The sequence below is a fragment of the Neomonachus schauinslandi genome, chromosome 9, assembly GCF_002201575.2.
Source record: "Neomonachus schauinslandi chromosome 9, ASM220157v2, whole genome shotgun sequence".
Classification (NCBI taxonomy): Eukaryota; Metazoa; Chordata; class Mammalia; order Carnivora; family Phocidae; genus Neomonachus; species Neomonachus schauinslandi.
Genome location: NC_058411.1, coordinates 89,028,283 through 89,047,312, shown reverse-complemented (window position 1 = coordinate 89,047,312; position 19,030 = coordinate 89,028,283). Strand labels below are relative to the sequence as shown.

Below are 19,030 nucleotides of genomic sequence, written 5' to 3'. Positions count from 1 at the left end.
ATACTAATCAGGGCCCCCAGCAATGGATAAGTACCCTTGAAGTGGACTTTTCCCCATATTCCCCAACAGTGCATTTGTAATTCTCTTTTTTGCTAACTTAACGAGAGTGAAGTATCTCGTAGTTGTTTTGATTTTCAGTTTTAAAATTATGATGAATGTGAACATTTTCCTGTTTTTTAAAACCGAACTATTTCTATCTCTTTTGTGTGAATTATCTAATCCGGAGGTTGGCAAACGATGGCCCTTGGGCTAAATATAGCCAGCTGCCTGCTTTTAGAAATAGAGTTTTATTGGAACACAGCCATGCTCGTTTGTTTGCATATTGTCGACTGCTGCTTTTGAGTTATAATGGCAGAGTTGAGTAGTTGTAACAGAGCAAAGGCTAAAATACTTATTGTTTGGCCTTTTACAGAAAACGTTTTCAGACTCTCATCCCACCTCTCCGCTCTTTATTCACTCTTGTTCTTCACTTTATGCTCCACAATATCAAAGTATTTGTAGGTCCCCTCCTATCATGATAATTTATATTTTCATGTCTTTACACATGCTCTTCCCTCTGCCTAGAATTTCCATACTCCACTCTGCCAGGAAGGTTCATCCTTCCAAATCGTCCTCAAGAGGTACTCACGCCATAAAGCACTCCTTTTAATTCCCATTTGCAACGCTACTTTTTGTTGGATGATATTGACTGTGTGAGAATCAAGAAAACAATGCCTGGGAAAGCACTTTGTAAAACTACAAGGTGCTTTATAAAAGTAACAACTTCTAATAATAACTGTTGTTATACTTGCAGCATCAATGCACATCTTTGTTTCTACTTTTATTTCAAACCATTTACAAGGAGCTTTTTAGACCAAAGCACCCTGGTTGGCTCTCATGGAGTAAAGGTTCTGATAATAACTTTTCTATAATCCCTCTTTATTAAATATCAACAACATAGGTGCCTGGACTAGTTATTTCGGCAACCAGAGGCTAATTCAGATTAATTATTATGTGTCTCATCAATTATTGAATAATCATTAGGATGACTCAGACATCAATCAACCAACCAAAGAGCCTAACTCTCTGAGCAGTCTTTCTGTTCCATCCAGAGAACAAAGGTTGGAATCCTTTATATTTATGGAAACCATAAATATAAAATATAAAATCCTGAGAAAATATGCTAAACCAAAAAGCCATTCTGTGTTTTGGTTACAGCAAATTATGCAAGTCAGACAAGAGAATACCTTGGAGAAGAGTTTCATATATTCGCCCCCCCCCAAAAAAAAGAATCTGAACTAAAACACACATTATAAATCTAAAATGGTGCCTAGAATCTTTGGGAATTCTACTTATCTTTCCAAAATGTCTACTAGAACACTGAGAACATAGATCTGCACTAATATATCTATATCTATACATCTCTATCTGTGTCTGTGTTATATATCTCTCTCTGTAGATAGAGAGGGAGAGAGATTTCTTTAGTGGGTCTGCATTCCTCTGAGTGTTCCTCCCCTCCTTTAGGAATCAAAAATATCTCAAAGAAAATATTTTCATGAAGTATGTATAAAAATTGTAATACAATGTTGCACGTGCGCCTATGTGTGTGAACTAATTCGGTTTGCTAATTTAAGCAATGATGTCCAGTGAATCCAGGTAAGAGCTTAGAGATGTGCTTTGTGCAAAGTTTAATATATGGGTTGAAAGCCACAAGGTTATGGCTCAGATTACACCGAGTGAAACCTCCGCCCGTTGTGAATGCTGAGTTCCAGAGACAAAAGCTCTTAGTTATAACTGCATTTCTGGAAAGGAGGGCGCCGCTCTGCTCACCACTTCCATTAAGGAACAACTTCGTATTTTAGTGGTGCCTTTCTCTCAGGAAGTATGATACAGGGTAAGGTATACATATATATATACATATATATATACACATATATGTATATATATATGTATATATATATAAGCAAAGGAGGAAATTTGTTATTGATTTTCATTTCTACTCTGAAATTACGTGAAAGCTCAATGGCTTGTAGCAGTATCTCGGTCAATAAGGCTCCATTTGAGACCACCTTGAAGTTCAATTCTCTCCCAGTCCTTTTAAACTTCCTCTGGGGTCAGATTCTTTTGTATTTCATCATCTTTGGTGCTGAGATGCTAGGAAGCTTTTTATTCATAACACCACAGAGAGGATTTTGCTAAAAGTAAAACTGAAGTGTTCCCAGACACCAAAGTTCTACCCCTCCTTTTTGGTTACAAATCAACATTGCCAAACACCAAACCTAAAAATCCAAGGAAAAAAAGAGATCAAGAAGGTGAATAGTAGGACTCCTTATTGTAAAGTGATTTTTTTTTCACATTAGGTTGTTGCTGGGTTTTGGGGGGGGTTTGAACGGCAGAGGCACTAAGTGCAATGCTTTATCCCGTGGGGATAGGGGAAGGTCATTTATGTCAGACTCACCATTATGTGTGTGCACATTTTGTTCATAATACTTGTTAACGTTTATTGAACATTTACTGCATGTTAGTATGCTAAGTCTTTATATGGTTTCTGTTCTGTAGGGAAGCAATAAGTCGTCTGTGTGAAGCTGTCTCTGGGGCAAATGGAGCCATTAAAAAGCGAAAGGTAAATACTGGTATGGTTTTTTTGTTCTCTGTTTCTCTAACTAGGGGAAAGAGAATATCAAAATAGTTGATTCTACCATAGGAGCTAAAGTGCAGAATGGCCTTTACAAGTTGCTGTGATATCAGAGATGCACTGAAAGTTGGTCTTGTCTCTCACATTTTTCTGACTTGCCTGACACTCTCTGAAATGGTGATGTCTTGAGCGATGGAATGGAGAGAGCACCTGGGGTTCAAGTAAAAAAATCTGGGTTCCAGTCCTGGGTGTTTACTTACCTTTGGGCCTGGTCTCTCCTCTCTCTGAGACCCCATGCTTGTTCCTGTAAAGTAAAGTTAAACCAGATGACCAGGGTGGTACCTTCCAATTTCAGTATTTTATAATGTATCTATTCTGCATTTTAACATTTAGAATTTTTAGACTCCTTGGCCCATTTTCAAATGGAAAGGTGGGTGCTGGTAGGGGTGAGATAATAACACATGAGTAGAAGGAAATTTTCATGCTGAAAGAAAGCATAAGATTTGATGTTACATAGACTTGGATTTAAATCCTGATTCTGCCACCTGCTGTGTGATCTTGGACAAGTCCTTTCACCTTTTGGATCATTGGTTTCCCCAACTGTAAAATGGGAGAAAAGAGCACATACTTGATAGAGTTGTGTAGAATTAAATGAAATGGTGTCCACAGTGTCTGTCATATATTAGGCTTTCAATGGCAATGGTGGTTAGTATTATTGCTATTTAGTTGTCAACCCTAGAACATTTAGTTGTTTTGGAATGTGCAAAGGGGAGGTGCAAAGGGTTTTAAGATAACTATGTAAAGCATGGAATTGTAGATTGTTTAAGAGAGAAGGAATTTTTAGAGATCTTCCAGTCCAGCCCTCCCATTTTGCCAGCTACTAGACTGGTTCAGAGAAGATTTGCCTTGAGTCACTCCGATGATGGTGAGCGCCAGCTATAGAAACCAGGTCTTCAGATTTCCAGCTTTGTGCTTTATTTCCATACCACCCTGCCTCATTCTTTATTAGTCTTCATTATTTTGCATAGGGCTGAACCCAGTGTCACCCAGAGTGACTCAGATGAGCCACAAGGCATGGAAAAACACTGATAAGTGGCCTTTGAGTTCTATTAGAATTCCCTATTTACTAGTTTCTTTGACAAAACCCATGGCCCCAAAGTAGCCTCTGGCCTCCTCCTGCCTCTCATAACCTCTGCAAATAGGATGCTTTTACTGGATGGTCCCAACAAACAGGCTCACTCATTTAAGACTTTCTCTTTTCAAAAATAGGGAGTCCACACCCCAAAACAAAATAAAACAAAACAAATGAGGTTATCATCTTTCCAGAAAGTACACATGGAAAGAAAAATATATTGAGTTAATTTCCTTTGATAGCTAGCATTGATTGCATACTTAATACATGCCAGGGACCCTTTATGCACTATATTATCTTTATACTCTTTTTCCTCCCAATTTAAAAAATTGTGGTAAAATATTCATAACATAAAATTTTAACCATTTTAACCATTTTTAAGTGTACAGCTCAGTGATACTATGTACATTCACATCATTGAGCAACCATTGCCCCTATCCATCCCCATAACGCTTCATCTTGTAAAACTGAAACTCTATACACATTAAACAATGACTTCCCAGTCCCCCATTTCTCCAGCCCTGACAACCACCATTCTACTTTCTGTCTCTATGAATTTGACTACTCTAAGTACCTCATCTGAGTGGAATCATAGAGTATTTGTCTTTTTGTGACTGGATTATTTCACTTCATATAATGTCCTCAAGATGCATCCGTGCTTAGCATGTGTCAGAATTTCCTCCCGTGCTCATTTCAGCAGCACATGTACTAAATTGGGATGATACAGAGAAGATTAGCATGGCCCCTGGGCAAGGATAACATGCAAATTTGTGAAGCGTTCCATACTTTTGTAGCTGGGTGGTGAGCGTTAAAGAGGGCACTTGAAGTAATGAGCACTGAGTGTGGTACAGAACTGGTAAGTCACTAAATTCTACCTCTGAAACTCATAATACAGTATATGTTAATTAAATTGAATTTAAATTAAAAAAAAAGACATTCCTCCCTTTTTAAGGCTGAATAGTATTCCATTGTATGTATGTAACACATTTTGCTTATCCATTCATCTGCTGATGGATACTTGGGTTGTTTCCATGTTTTAGCTGTTGTGAATAATGCTGCTATAAATATGGATATACAACTATCTATTCAAGTCCCTGCCTCCAGTTCTTTGGGGTATATAACAAGTGGTAGAATTGCTGGATCACATGGCAATACTGTTTTTGATTTTTTGGGGAACTGGGAACTGCTATACTCTTTTCCATAGCAGTTGTACTATTATTGTACATTCCTACCAATAGTGCACAGGATTTCTATTTCTCCACGTCCTTTCCAACACTGGTTATTTTCTAGTGTTGTTGCTGTTTCTGCTTTTGTTTTTCACTAGTTACAGTTCTATCTAGATTTTCTATTTCTTCATGATTAAGTCTTGGTAGGTTTAATGCTTCTAAGAATTTGTCTATTTTATTTAGGTAATCCAGTTTGGTAATGTGCAATTGTTCATAGCACTCTCTTATAATCCTTTTTGTTTCTGTTGAATTGCTAGTTACATCCTACCCCACTTTTGTTCCTGATTTTAGTGATTTGAATCTTATTTCTTTTTTTCTTAGTCCGTCTAGCTAAAGCTTGGCCAATTTTGTTGATCTTTTTGAAGAACTTACTTTTGGTTTCATTGATTTTGTCTATTGTTTTTCTAGTCTCTGTGTCACTGATCTCTGCTCTAATTTTTATTATTTCCTTCCTTCTACTAGCTTTGGGTTTAATTTGTTCTTTCTTTTGAATTCCTTAAGTTGTAAAGCTAGGTTCTTGATTTGAGAGCTTTCTTCTTTTTTAATGTATGTTTATAGTTATAAATTCCTCCCTTAGCGCCACTTTCACTGTGTCCCATATATTTGGTATGTGTGTTTTTCATACTTTTTTTAATGATCACAAAAAAACCTAGACAGCAATTCTTTCTTTTTTTAGACTTCTGGTATTCAAAGGGCCTGGAGAGTTCAGCTAGCCCAAACTCTCATAGGAATTACTTTTATATAAAGCAGACCCCTCCTCCCAACACTTGGGGAGAAGGGAATGTACCAGAAAAGTTCTGAGGGCTCAGATTTCACTACTTACTAAAAAAATTTGCTGCATTCCATTTTTTAAAACTTTTCATTAAAAAAAAGAGGGATTCCATCTCATTTGTTTTGTGTAAAGTAAAATAGAGAGGAAGAACATGTGTTTTGACCCATTTTTAACACTTAAAAAGACTAATATTATTCTGTAACAAAATCCTTAACTTAGAGTGTTGTTTTGCTATTTTTAAAGCCTCCAGTTAAGTTCCTATCTACAGTACTTGGCAAAAGTAATCTTCAGTTTTCGGGAATGAATATTAAACTGACCATCTCAACATGCAGCCTCACATTGATGAATATTGACAACCAACAGGTAAGATCATGAATGTCATTTATAGTTTAACATATGTATTTTTCTAGAAAAGTCTGGGCATAATAAAGAAAGTAAAGTTTCAGAGTGTGCCTTAAGTTTAATAAGGCACGAGGGAAAAAAATCTGCCAAGGATTTATGCATAACAATAATTAGAACAACAGTATCATTAACCCGTCACTGGCATTTAACTGCTTGCATACTTGCCTCTACCTAATTGCCTTTGTAATAGGGACTAAGGTGCAAATAACATTGTAAAAACCATTTGGCAAATCAAATTCTTGAGTCGGTTGTTTATTACTTTCCACCAGTGCTCCCCAAAGAGAAAGCAATTCCATTTTCAGAACTAACAGACTGTGTGTTGGATGGATGGTACAAATGAAGGACAGAGAGGAAGGGTGATGTTAGGGTGAATAGTCTAGCAGACTGAAATTTAAGCATAAAACATTTTCTTCCAACTTTTAAGGTTGAAATGCTGTGTAAAATGTTATTACATAAACACAGTTTTTTTCTTCGATGATTTATGATACCATGGTCTGCCTGAGTTCTCATTGTGAACCTTATTTCTCAAAGAACAGCGTCACTGAAGCAAATATAGAAGATAAACAGGCACTGGACTAAATGTGTACCTTCAACTAGGGCACTGTTTGACTTGCTTTCTTATTTTTTAAGCTAAATTCCATATATCAGGTTATTTATGTGTGTTAGGGTTTAATTCTTCTTGGTCTAATATGTTGTGATTCGAGGTTCTTAACATTTAAGGTTTTACTCTATGGAGTACTGTTGATCAGGGACTCATGGAAGGTTGAATGTGTAGTTGGCTGTGATAAAACACCATGGGGCTTAGAGGTCACATGTAGGTTGAAATCCTGGCTCTGCCACTAACAAACAAGTTACTCTATCACTCAATTTTCCCATTAGTGAAATGACATTATAGTACCTATTCACAGAGTTTCTGAAAGGATGGATTTAGCAATAGTATGTAGCATTGGGTTATTTAGAGGATTAAGTAAGATCATCAATGTAAATCACTTGGCACAGTGCAGTACCTATTATTATTATTTACTCAAACATTTTTCCTATTTCCTTGAGACATTTTCATAAACTCAGTGCTTAACAGGGAAAGCATATTTTAAAACATAAAATTATAAAATTTTCAGTAACATATAAATACAGTTATATACATTTTTGACTCCAGTGTTTTTGCCAAAAAAATTCACTTGCAGTTTTGAGGGCTGCTTTGTTTTCTAAGTTCAAAAGTAGAGTAAAATATATTGCTTCACAGTAGTATAAAACTCCATAGGGGAAAATGCTTAATATGAAATAGTTCAAAATAAATTCCTGTCTAGCTGGGTCCTGATTGGTTATCCAAGAGAGGGGATACCATTGGTATGACGACAGCAGAACATTTGAGGCTGTGCTTGGAAGATGCAACAGATCTATCTGGAAGGGAAAACAATCAGTCTTTCAGATGCTTTGCCCATAAGACGTTTGTAAATGTAAAATTTATTTTTAGTTTTCACCCATGTGTATGGTACCAAGGGTGCTTATTGCCTTGAGCTGTGAGATCTCATTGAGTATAGAAGCACTTGCATTATCTCAGAATTTTGTAGGGGAGGAAGAGTAAGCAAATCTACAGCCATCATGGTGACGGCCTTATGCACAGAATATAACTAGCATTTAAAAAAAATGGTTCTTTCTATGGGGTGACTGGAAGGAATGGGGAATTTAGGAAGAATAGGGTTGTGGTATGTGTGGTAGGGGCATAGTTTATTCTCATTGCTTTCTCTTCTACTACAATTTTTCTGGGCTACTGCAATTAGAGGGGGTATTGTCACATGCCCTTCATCCTTCTGGCAGAACAGAAGTAGGGACAGTGGGCATGGGTGGCTTCCACTACCAGTAGTTATAGCAATGAGTGCCTCTGGAAGTGAGACATCTTTTCTGCACTGGTGGCATGGTTATGTGTTCAGCCCACTGGTGGAGTGAGGACCAAAGTTAGGACTCATTGACCTCACACCCAGGTGCTGATTTTTAAAAATAATTTTGAACCATTCTGCAGGCCTATGGGAAATGGTTTGGTAGTCGTGGTGATGCGGCGGGGGTGGGGGTGGGAGTAGCATAAAAACGATGTGCAACTGCATCTGCTTCACTCAAGAAGCTTTATAAATCCCATCAAAAGGGCAAGTAAAATGTTCAAGGGAGGAAGGCAGCAGAGAAGCGACCTTATAGTTGTACATGAGAGAATGATTTACTAATTAAGTTCTCCTTAAAGAAAGCTACCCTTTGAAGTTCTAAGATAAATACCAAGAAATAGTAATGCCTCCCTTCCCCGCCCCCCAACTTCTAAGATATACTTTGGACTGAAAACATAAACAGGTTCAAGTTTGTAGATACATTCATAGATGACAGAGTATTTATGGGTCACGCGGTTCACATTCATCTTCAGCCACTGAGAACAACTTCAGGATTATAAGCATTCACTCCCAGAAAATGTCTCAGAGGCAGAAAATAAAATTATATTAAACATGTAATGCTTGCAATTTTTAAAACTTACCATATTTTGGGATGGAAAATACATTTTGGAAAAGCAAGTTTTAGGGATTTTTGTATATTTTAAAAATTCAAGCAACAGACTTGCTTTACATACTTTAAATTAGTTTTTGTTTTTTTTTTTTAAAGATTTTATTTATTTATTTGAGAGGGAGACTGAGAGAGAGAGAGCATGAGAGGGGGGAGGGTCAGGAGGGTCAGAAGGAGAAGCAGACTCCCTGCCGAGCAGGGAGCCCGATGCGGGACTCGATCCAGGGACTCCAGGATCATGACCTGAGCAGAAGGCAGTCGCTTAACCAACTGAGCCACCCAGGCGCCCCATACTTTAATATGTTTTAAAAATTCAAGCAACAGACTTGCTTTACATACTTTAATATGTTAGGGACTTAAGCAAAAATGTCAGGCTCAAGAGCTCCCACTCCCACTGTTCTTTACTCATATCTACAATCCTACCACCAACTCTAACAGCTAGTGAAATGATACTAAGAAGGGTAATAGAGATAAAGAAGGTAAAATAGGCAGAAAATGGAGACATCCTTTAGTCTCCATGAAGAGAGGCCAGGCAGGTAGTGCTTACTGTCCAGGGACAAGGAAAACAATGGTGCAAGCATAATGATACATGGTGAGTGCCACCTGGCCTCCATGTTGGGGAGACAACACTGGGAAACATGGCAGTGCAATACCTTCCCTACGTAAAGGGATATTGGATGCTTTTTCCCACATGACTATAGGTCAAGGGCTGCCAGATCTTCAACTTTTGGGGGAAAAAAAAAAAAAGATGGAAATCTGGGAGTTTTGCTGCACTCTCGGGGTTATGAGATGTTGGTCTTTAATTAAAGAATTAAAATTTGAAGCATGAGACAAACAAAATACATCTGTGTCCTTAGGGCAGCCAATGTAGGACAATCTAAGCAAAAATTTATTATATGCATAGATCCAGAAAACTACACCCCCATCACCCTACATACTCACAAGGTTTTTAAAGTTCCCTCTCCCCATTCCATATCTCCACCCTCGCCCCTGTTCACAAAATAAGGACCAGAATCTCTCTAGAACTCCTTTCTTTAGTTCCCATTAACCCAGATTTGAACCAGGTAGGCTGGTTCCAATACGTGTTAACTTTAACCTTTAAAACAAGTGATTTTATGCTTTTAAAGGGGGTGTTAAAATGCTACCATTTTCTATCTTCAGTAAATACAAACAAGCATTAATTTCAGTAATCTCTCAGTTTACTATCCATTTTCCCAAGACCAATGAACCAACCATCAGGAGGGGTGCATTGTGGAGTCCAGGTCTTTCTCCCCAACATGAGCCTTCCAACCCAACAAGGAGTCATTTTCTTCTCCTCTTGCTCCCTACTCAGTCCCAGAGAGGAACCTAATCACACTTCCTGGTTTGAAGATCAGTTTTTTTTCTATTTCCTGACATGTTTATCTGGAGGTACATGCAACTGGTTAGTTACCTGTGCCCTGGCGTCCTACACCCAACCCCAAATTCAGTTAATTCACATCATACAATTATCTATGCAGACTCACCTAGCTGCAACTAAGAGCTGTTTGAAAATGCAATGAAAGTGAGGCATGGGAGAGGTTAAGTGCTAACATCTCACCTCCTATTATTTCCCTATCTATCCTCTAACTTACCAAGCTAGTATTTAAGTAATTATCACCCTCGTCAGTCCTCTACTTTACAGAAAAGAACCCCCCTCCTTAAAGACAAGATCACTGTAACATAAATAAGGCTGAGTTGTGATGTTGTATTGGATGTGTCCTTTACTGCCATAATGAGAAGATGGTACCTTTTTATTGATCACACCTACTGATACACTGTTTTACTGGGCACAGCTTACTGACATTATTCTTATACAATTTCAGAACCTTAATAACCACAGCAACATGCTAATAGGACAGCTTTTCTCACCTGGCAAATTCTTTTATAGGAATTTGCCAAGTTTAATATCCACAAGTTAATTTATAAATCAGTTATTTGAAGCTGGAGCACTTTCCCTTATAGTGGTTATTTAAATCATAAAGTGGTTTCAATAATAAAATAGGGGCGCCTGGGTGGCTCAGTTGGTTAAGCGACTGCCTTCGGCTTAGGTCATGATCCTGGAGTCCCGGGACCGAGTCCCGCATCGGGCTCCCTGCTCAGCAGGGGGTCTGCTTCTCCCTCTGACCCTCCCCCCTCTCATGCTCTGTCTCATTCTCTCTCTCAAATAAATAAATAAAATCTTTAAAAAATAATAATAATAAAATAAAATAGCACAATACAATAAAAGGTAGTGTTTAAAGTATGTGAACAATACTATTGGCCAAACAAACAAAATACACAGAACAAGAAATTTTATTATCTTGAATGCTGGTGCATAACCAATAACAAGCTTAATTAGAGGAGGAGACAAAGAGGGAAACTTCAGATACTGAGGTGGATTTCTGGGCAGGTTTAAAACTTTTAAAGGTTGAGGGCATAATTGTTCAGTCTTTTTTTAGATGTAGGGCTTTCCTTTTACTTGACATGTTCACTAAAACAGTTATGCTATGAAGTTCAACCAAAGTCTTTCACCTGTAAAGTTAAATGAAAAACAGAAAGCGAGTAAAACAATTTCTCTATTATGTAAGAGTATTAGAAATAGTTTGTTTTGTTCTTTCACATACATTTTAATGTCTAAATCTGAAATTTTATTATGGATGTCTTAATTTTTGAGTTTTAAAAATGGTAAGACAATGAATTTCCTTGAATTACAGATCATAGTATCTTTATAAATGATCAAGATACATGTACAAAGTTTCAGATGCTCTTGAAAACACATTCTGAGATACAGCACACATGATACGTATTTCTTTTTGGGTTTGCTTCATACCCAATTTATTTTACACGAAAAATTTAGCCTTTCATCACTGGCTTGGACAGACCACAAAGTGGAATCTTCAGAGTTCTCTCAGTAGGCTTTCAGTCCAAATGATTCAGACATATTGAGTCCTAAATTGGATGTATTAGTTACATTTTCTCATGTAATTAATATCACTGGGGTCTTGTACTGGTAGTTTGTCTTGGTCTTAACTTATTCTTGCAAAACCATCCCTTACAGTGAAATGTGAAAGGTATTTTCTCCAATGCAAGGAAAATAATCTGGATCAATAACAAAGTCAAAGCCACAGGTGTTTCAGGAACATTCTTGAAAACAGATTTCCAGAGTCCTAAGATGTGTTTTCTTCTTCCTTAACAATTCTTTTTCATAACTGTGCAGTCACTGCCCTATTCTATTCTGCAAAACAACAACACACACACAAATTTTTTTTTTTGAGGATCAAGTTTTTCATTGGCACGGTACGATCTGGAGCTGGGATGAACCCAAAAGACAGTGGGAATGTTGGGTCTCTCCTCAAGTAGTTTCCTCCTCTTTTAACAGCACGTAATTACTCTCTATCAATAATCTCATCACAGCCGAGTTCTTCGGTCAGGCGATTGACAACCATAAGTGAAAAAAGCTCTTCGATAAAAGCCAACTGATCAAACGGGGTCTTCTCATAATGCATTTGAAACCCGCCATCCAGGGCTGCTTCCCTAGCTCTGGATGTTCTCAGAAACATCTTGTTGGCTTCTTCAAGGGCCGCTGATACTCTGTAGCCTGCACCACTCAGCTGCTCCTCTTCCGGATAATCATAGTCGTCCTCCCAGTCATCAAATTCCTCGCCCTCGTCCTCGCTCTCGAAGTCAGGGCCCGCGAGCTGGCCTGGCTGCTCCCCAGGGCTGGGCCGGTTAGCAAGGCCTCGCTCCCCCTGCGGCTCCGCCATTGGCTGGGCCGCCTCCTCCTCCATTGGGCCTTCCTCCTCGAGCTGTGGCGGGGCCCCGTTGCGGGAGGGGTTCGGGGATGGCTCCCGGCTCCCGCTGCCTACCTCCATCTGCGGAAGGTCACCCTCGCCAGGCATCACATCCATCTGCAGGTCATTGCTCTCTTCATACAGCTCGGACAGCTCGTTCATTTCCGACATTGTACAAGCAGCTCAACCTCTCGCAAGGCGTTTTTGCAAAATCGGAGCTACGCGGACGAGCCGTTCTGCGCGTGCGCAAACGCCGTGCGCTTGCGTGACCCTATGCGTTTGCGCGACCCCCAGACACCGCCTCCCGTTTGGCGTGCCCCTCGGGCGGGGGCTGCTCACTGTTCCGCGGGGAGTGGTGGTCCAGCTTTCGATCGGTTCAAACTCCCTAGCTAGACGCTCGGCGTATAAGAGAGTTACTTAATCTCCCCTTTCTTAACCGTTCCGCTGTTTATGATGCTATAAACTTGAAAATACAACGTTTAATCCTCCTCCCCCTGCTTCTTACCCCTTCTGCTCTCTCCAGCTCCTCTTCCTCCCACCCCAGGCAAAATCGCTTCTGCTCCAAGGTGTTAACCCCCTTTCATCTGTACGATTAGGACTTCTAAATCCACACCTCCAAATCACACAATGTTCCCAACCACCGATCAAAATACTGAGAACCGATCCATTCAGCTCTAATTCTGTTTTCCCCATTTAAAAAAAAAGTTAAATTCACAAACATATTATCTATCTCCTTAAAAACACATATGCTGAAGAAGTACTTGGTTCCATTTATTTTCCCAGGAGGTAACTTCCCATTGTCATCAATTTGGTGTGTATTCTTTAAATCTTTTTCCTTTGCATTTATATGGATCTTTACGTCCTCGTGGAAAAATCTTACTTTGTGTGTGGGTTTTTTGTTTTTGTTTTTGTTTTTGCATGCCTTACATAACTTCAATTACAAAACAAAAAGCCCCTCAGCAATGTCTTGAAGATTTAGCTTTGTTAGTATACATAGATGAGTCTTTTTTTCCTAGCATTTCATTTGTATAGCTATACTATAGTTGACCTAATTATGCACAAATTAATTTACGATTTTTCGATATTATAAACTATGGTTAAATCACATCCATATGCACCAGTGTTTCTCTAGAACAAATAACCTACGAGTGGAAAGGCATAATTGTAGGGTATGCATACTTTAGTTTTTTTTTTAAGATTCGTTTTGACAGAGAGAGACACAGCAAGAGAGGGAACACAAGCAGGGGGAGTGGGAGAGGGAGAAGCAGGCTTCCCGTGGAGCAGGGAGCTCAATGCGGGGCTCGATCCCAGGACCCTGGGATCATGACCTGAGCCGAAGGCAGACGCTTAACGACTGAGCCACCCAGGCACCCCTGCATACTTTAGTTTTAACACACAGTATCAAACTGCTCTCCAAGATTGCTCTCCTCAGAGGTGTTTGAGAATATCCTTGCCACACATGGTTTTGTTGAGCAATTTTATCAATTTAATGGTATCTTGTTTTATTTTCCATAGCCTTGATTTCTTGGAGATTGAGTATTTTTCAATATGTTTATTGAAATTTGTGTTACTTAAGAAAATTAACTGGTCTTATTTTTGGTTTATTTCTTTTTGTTATTGATTTGTAGGAATTTCTTATAAACTATATGAATACTTTGTTTTACATGTTGCAAATATATGCTCCCTGCCTGTTGTTATTTGTCTCGTTTCACGGGTCTTTTTTTTATACAAAAGTTTTAAAATGAGTTTTCCTGTAATCAAATTGAAGGGTTTTTTCCCCTCTTTTTCTTTCTATTAAGATGGATTTTCCTGCTTCACAGATCACAAGCATAACTTTTTATTTGTCTTCTAATATTTGAATAGATCTTTTATGGATAAAACATTTATATAAATACTATGAGGACAGGATTTGTTTATATATTTTTTACATGTATCCAGCTAACTCAGCCAACTCCGCTAATTTAATCACTGTCCTTTTGTTGGCTGTTTGGTGCCACATTTGTCATAGACTAAAAGACAATGAATATGTAAGTTTGTTTTTAGACTTTGTATTCAAATGAATTTCTGCCCTTTTATAGTATGTCTTGCTGATAAGGAAAATCTTCTCTCTTTGTTCTTTAAAAAATTGCCTTAGCTCTTTGCACATTTGTTCTTCCATGTGAATTTTAGAAGTAGCTTGAAATGTTACCCGAATGACATAGATGGAATTTTTACTGGAGTTGCGTGGAATTTACAGATTAATTTGGGGGAGAATCGACATCTTTACAATATTGTCTTCTCATCCATAGAAGTGATATATATCTTTCTACTTGTTTGTGTCTTATTTATACCCTTCGATAAAGTTTTCTAAAAAGCCTTACATGATTCATACTAGTTTTATACTTAGGTACTCTTGTAAAATATACCCCTTACCGCAATACAATATCTGATTAGCTATTGCTGGTATGTAGGAATGACAGTTGATCTTTATATATTGATTTGTTTTTAGTAATCACTTTTCTTTTTTTTAAAGATTTTGTTTATTCATTTTACGGAAAGAGACACAGCGAGAGAGGGAACACAAGCAGGGGGAGTGGGAGAGGGAGAAGCAGGCTTCCTGCAGAGCAGGGAGCCCGATGCAGGGCTCGATCCCAGAATCCTGGGATCATGGCCTGAGCCGAAGGCAGACGCTTAATGACTGAGCCACCCAGGCGCCCCGTGTTTTTAGTAATCACTTTTAACTGAAATATAAATATAGAAATCACAAATATAGAAAAGTGCACAAGTTGTAAGTGTGCAGCTTGATTATTACAAAATGGACGTATTTGTGTAACCACTACCCAGATCGAGAAACACCATTTGCAGGATCCCAGAAAACCATTTGCTTTCTCTTCCTTTGCCCCACTATCACCATCATCCGATTTGAAACAGAATAAAATATTTTTTCCTGTTTTTTCTGAACTTTATAGAAATTAAACCATGCAGTGTATATTCTTTGTGTCTAGCTTCTTTTGCCCAAGAAATATGTTCTTTGCTACATAGTAGTCCATTGTTTGAATATCACAGTGATCATCATTGGGATTGTTTCCAGTTTGGGGCTATTACAAACAGGACTGTAATTATCTTTCTTGAGAAGATCTTTGGTGCAGTATTTACACAATCCATTGGAATACAGCTAACAGTAGAATTGCTTGACCATCTTATGTAAGCAGAATTGTGTATAGATTAGGTTAAACAATTCTGATGATGAGATTAGCCAATTGATGCACAGTTGGTATTTCAATGAACCTTCAAAGCAGTATGACAAATACTTCTCTGTAAATTGGTCATTACACTGTGGTTTCCAAACAAGCAAGCCTAAACTCTCAAGTGAAAGAGATCGTCTTCTTGGCTAACTAATGCAGTTCACTGGGATAGTCTACTTCATATTGAAAATCTTAATGTTAGGGCCTTAGTATGCTTTTGGTGGTGAATGACTAAAACCCAATTCAAACTAACTTATATAAAAATTAATAACTAAAATAGAAAAACTCATAAAAAGATAAAGGGGGAAATGTATTGGTTGAAGTGATGGACTAAATATTACCACCAGATTTTTTTTTTTTTTTTTTTAACTCTCAGCTCTGATATTGTCCAGAGGGAAAGCTTCATTCTTCCATCAGGCTTTTCCCACATGGCAGCAAAAGATGGTTCCCAGAAGCTTTGGACTTAACCTAAGGCCCTTAATGGCAGAGAGAGGTGCATTCTTTCCTATTATCCATTTCAGTTCCTCTCCATGATATTGATTGGCTTTGCTTTATCCAGAGGGTAAAGCCCATTCTGATGGGCTAGGCCTGGATCCCATGTCCAGCCATAAGGAGAGGGGCAGTGATACGGGCATGTCAAACCTACTTGAACCTCATGAGATTATTACAGAATGGGGACGGAGTAGTTTCCAAAGCGATGCTGAGCAGGCAAAAACAAAACATACAACTGTATGTCCATTACTGTTAGATTGTATGTAACTAGGCATAATTAATTTATAGCATCATCCATGTTTAATCTGTTTATGTTTTACAGATTATTGCAAATCATCATATGCAGTCTATTTCATTTGCCTCTGGAGGGGATCCTGTAAGTATGGACTCATGAAAGCTCTTTTTGTAAGAGTTAAAAGAACTTCCATGTAAAGCATGTTAGCCACCACATAACTTTTCCAGTGTTTTATTACAATTTGTGAGTAGCTATGTACAATCAAAGATTTGGCTTTGACAAAATATTTTCTGTTACTGATTTTTAAAATGTTTGGATTAGTGGATGAGCTAATAATATTCCATTGTGTTGTGAGTCATGGAGCTATCATCTGAGATTCTTCTTGTAAGTAACATCTAAGTCATGAAAAACAAATATGTCATACATGTGTTGCCAGTCACCCCTCAGCATTCTTAACAACACAGAGTTCCAGGCAGATCCTTTTAAGCAATGGATTTGGCATATGAGGGGAAGCCTAGCTGCCATTCCGGCTGTCAGCCAGGGCCACAAAGTCTCATCTAAAATGAGCAACCAGGTTTGCAGAAGCTTGTGGAGGGGGAAAGCTTAGCTAGCAGGAGAGAACTGCAGTTCCTTCCTCCCTAGAGGCCACAGGGTCCTCGTTCCCCATGAATTGTGGGAGACTGAGCAAGTGGTCGCTCTCCAAGCCTACTTTACAGAGTGAAGGGTCATTCCCTTACTCCCTACTCCATACTTCTGAACCAGAGCCGAAGGAGGGAAGCATTGAAGTTAGGAAGCCTGGGACTCACCAAGAAACAGATCTGTTTAAACTGAGGGGGTAGAAGGAGGATTTTGCTGCTCCATGATACTGGGACATTTTTCTTCTCCCTGCAAACATATAGAAGCTAGAAGAGGACTGAGTTTGATTTTCGTAAGGATTGAACATCAGTAAGGTCAAGAAAACATACGGGGAGCAAATGGAGACCTTGTTCTTCCTGACAATGTATTACCTTCTTTTCTGTTGAGCATTTAATATTAAAGATTGTATCCTTCAGAAATGGGGGAATAAAATCCAGTACAATACTTGTTGTTGTTTTTTCTATCCACCACATTTAGTTTCTCACTTCCAATTGAGGAATCAAATGGAGGGTCATAAATGATAAGACATATAATTCAGAAATCTAAGAGAGGTATGGAACAGTAGTAAAAACTAAATCTGGCAGGTGATGTCACTGCAAAGTTTTGACCTCTATGCTAAATATTTAAAAGGAAAAATTATTGTCTATCCTAAAAGGAAATGAAGTTCTGAAGTTACTCTGTTGTAATCATTGCTTCCCTTACTGGCATCTAAAATAAGCGACTTTCTTCACTTGGTTGTTGGTGTAACTTTTTCGTGTGTGAAATATATAGTTAAATGCTACTTAAATTACCCTATTGTTTAAAAATTTCAGTAATTACTTGTGTCCACATTGGCTACCAGTGACTCAAAATGTTCAAGCATGTCAAACCTAAATCTCCTGTCTTCAGAACTTATTTGAAGCATATGGAAGAAAAGTCCTATTTATAGGACTTCAAATCATTGGGGTGTTTTTTTTTTTCTTTTATTAATGGACACTTAATTTTCCCTTTAGGCTTCTCTATTTTCTCATCTTTAATTTTGGGTATAGTTATTTTCAAATGAATAGATTAGTTCCATGGTCCTACCATTTAATTAATACGTAAACCAAATTTTAAGAGCTCTACCTCTTCCCCAAGAGATTCCACAGATGGCCGATTGTGGATTCATTAGCAAACAGGGGGCATGCAAGGTGCCAAGCACATAGCAGTGGCAGCTTGGACCCAGTACTGAACCTGAACTCCCATCCAGCCAGCTTTGTAATCTGACCTCACCGTGGTAACAAAGCAGAGAGGGTTGACTGAATCCAGCCTGAAAAGACCAACGTTGTCTCTTCTCTTCCTAACGTTATAGCTCAGTCATCCATAAAGGAACTCAAATACTTTCCTTTAGTTATGTAATGAGTTCTATAAGCTAAGGGTTAAAAATAATTATAGGTGTTTGCCCTAAATTTCCCTTTGAACTTTCAAGGGTTGCTGTCATTTTAGCATTGGTATGCAAATCATTGTTTACCCTCGGCAAGCCTGCATGATGTCTATCACAGTTCTCCCGAATGCTAATTCTTTGTAGATCATCTTCACATGCCTTTAGTTTTTGTAATACTTTCAACCCACCAAAGCACTGCCCTTACCAAAAACAAATGGTAAAGAATTTGTAGTGCTGCGGGGAAATTTGAGTGGGACCCCTGTGCTTTCTGCAACTGGGGCAAAAAGCCTGCTATTCAAATTTAAAACAGAAAACTGGAGTGACCTCAAGCATTGGCTTTCAGGGTCCTCTAGGTGAAGTGCCAAGTTTTGGAGTCAGGGAGACTTGACTTACTTAACCTCTCCTGGCTTCGGGGGGGTCCTCATCTATAAAATGGGGAATGAGCACCCTTGCCTCACAGCCTAGTAAGGAGGAAGGGAAGTGATGCGCGTAAGCTGCTAGTGCTGTGCCTGGCACCACGTGATGGGAGAGAGCTATCACCCCTGTTGCTAGCACATGGCCAT

At 38.6% G+C, this 19,030-nt stretch overlaps 2 protein-coding genes and 1 non-coding gene across 3 annotated transcripts in view; 2 read left to right on the top strand and 1 right to left on the bottom strand.

Annotated features, from left to right (window-relative positions):
- Positions 1 to 19,030, top strand: part of SHC4 (SHC adaptor protein 4) — a 125,947-nt gene that overhangs the window by 63,435 nt on the left and 43,482 nt on the right. The window contains exons 3-5 of the mRNA XM_021694051.1: positions 2,539 to 2,602; positions 5,988 to 6,107; positions 16,517 to 16,570. Of these exons, the coding sequence (XP_021549726.1) occupies positions 2,539 to 2,602; positions 5,988 to 6,107; positions 16,517 to 16,570 (238 nt within the window). The remainder of the gene's footprint in view (positions 1 to 2,538; positions 2,603 to 5,987; positions 6,108 to 16,516; positions 16,571 to 19,030) is intronic.
- On the top strand, positions 4,431 to 4,536 carry LOC123325760. The gene has a single exon (XR_006540618.1). It is a non-coding gene; the product is annotated as a U6 spliceosomal RNA (small nuclear RNA).
- Positions 10,983 to 12,803, bottom strand: EID1 (EP300 interacting inhibitor of differentiation 1). The gene has a single exon (XM_021694052.1). The coding sequence runs from the start codon at positions 12,647 to 12,649 to the stop codon at positions 12,074 to 12,076; it is 576 nt and encodes a 191-aa protein (XP_021549727.1). The 5' UTR covers positions 12,650 to 12,803; the 3' UTR covers positions 10,983 to 12,073.

Coding starts and splice junctions, on each gene's coding strand:
- EID1 (XM_021694052.1), bottom strand. CDS start 12,649: ATGTCGGAAATGAACGAGCTGTCCGAGCTGTATGAAGAGAGCAATGAC.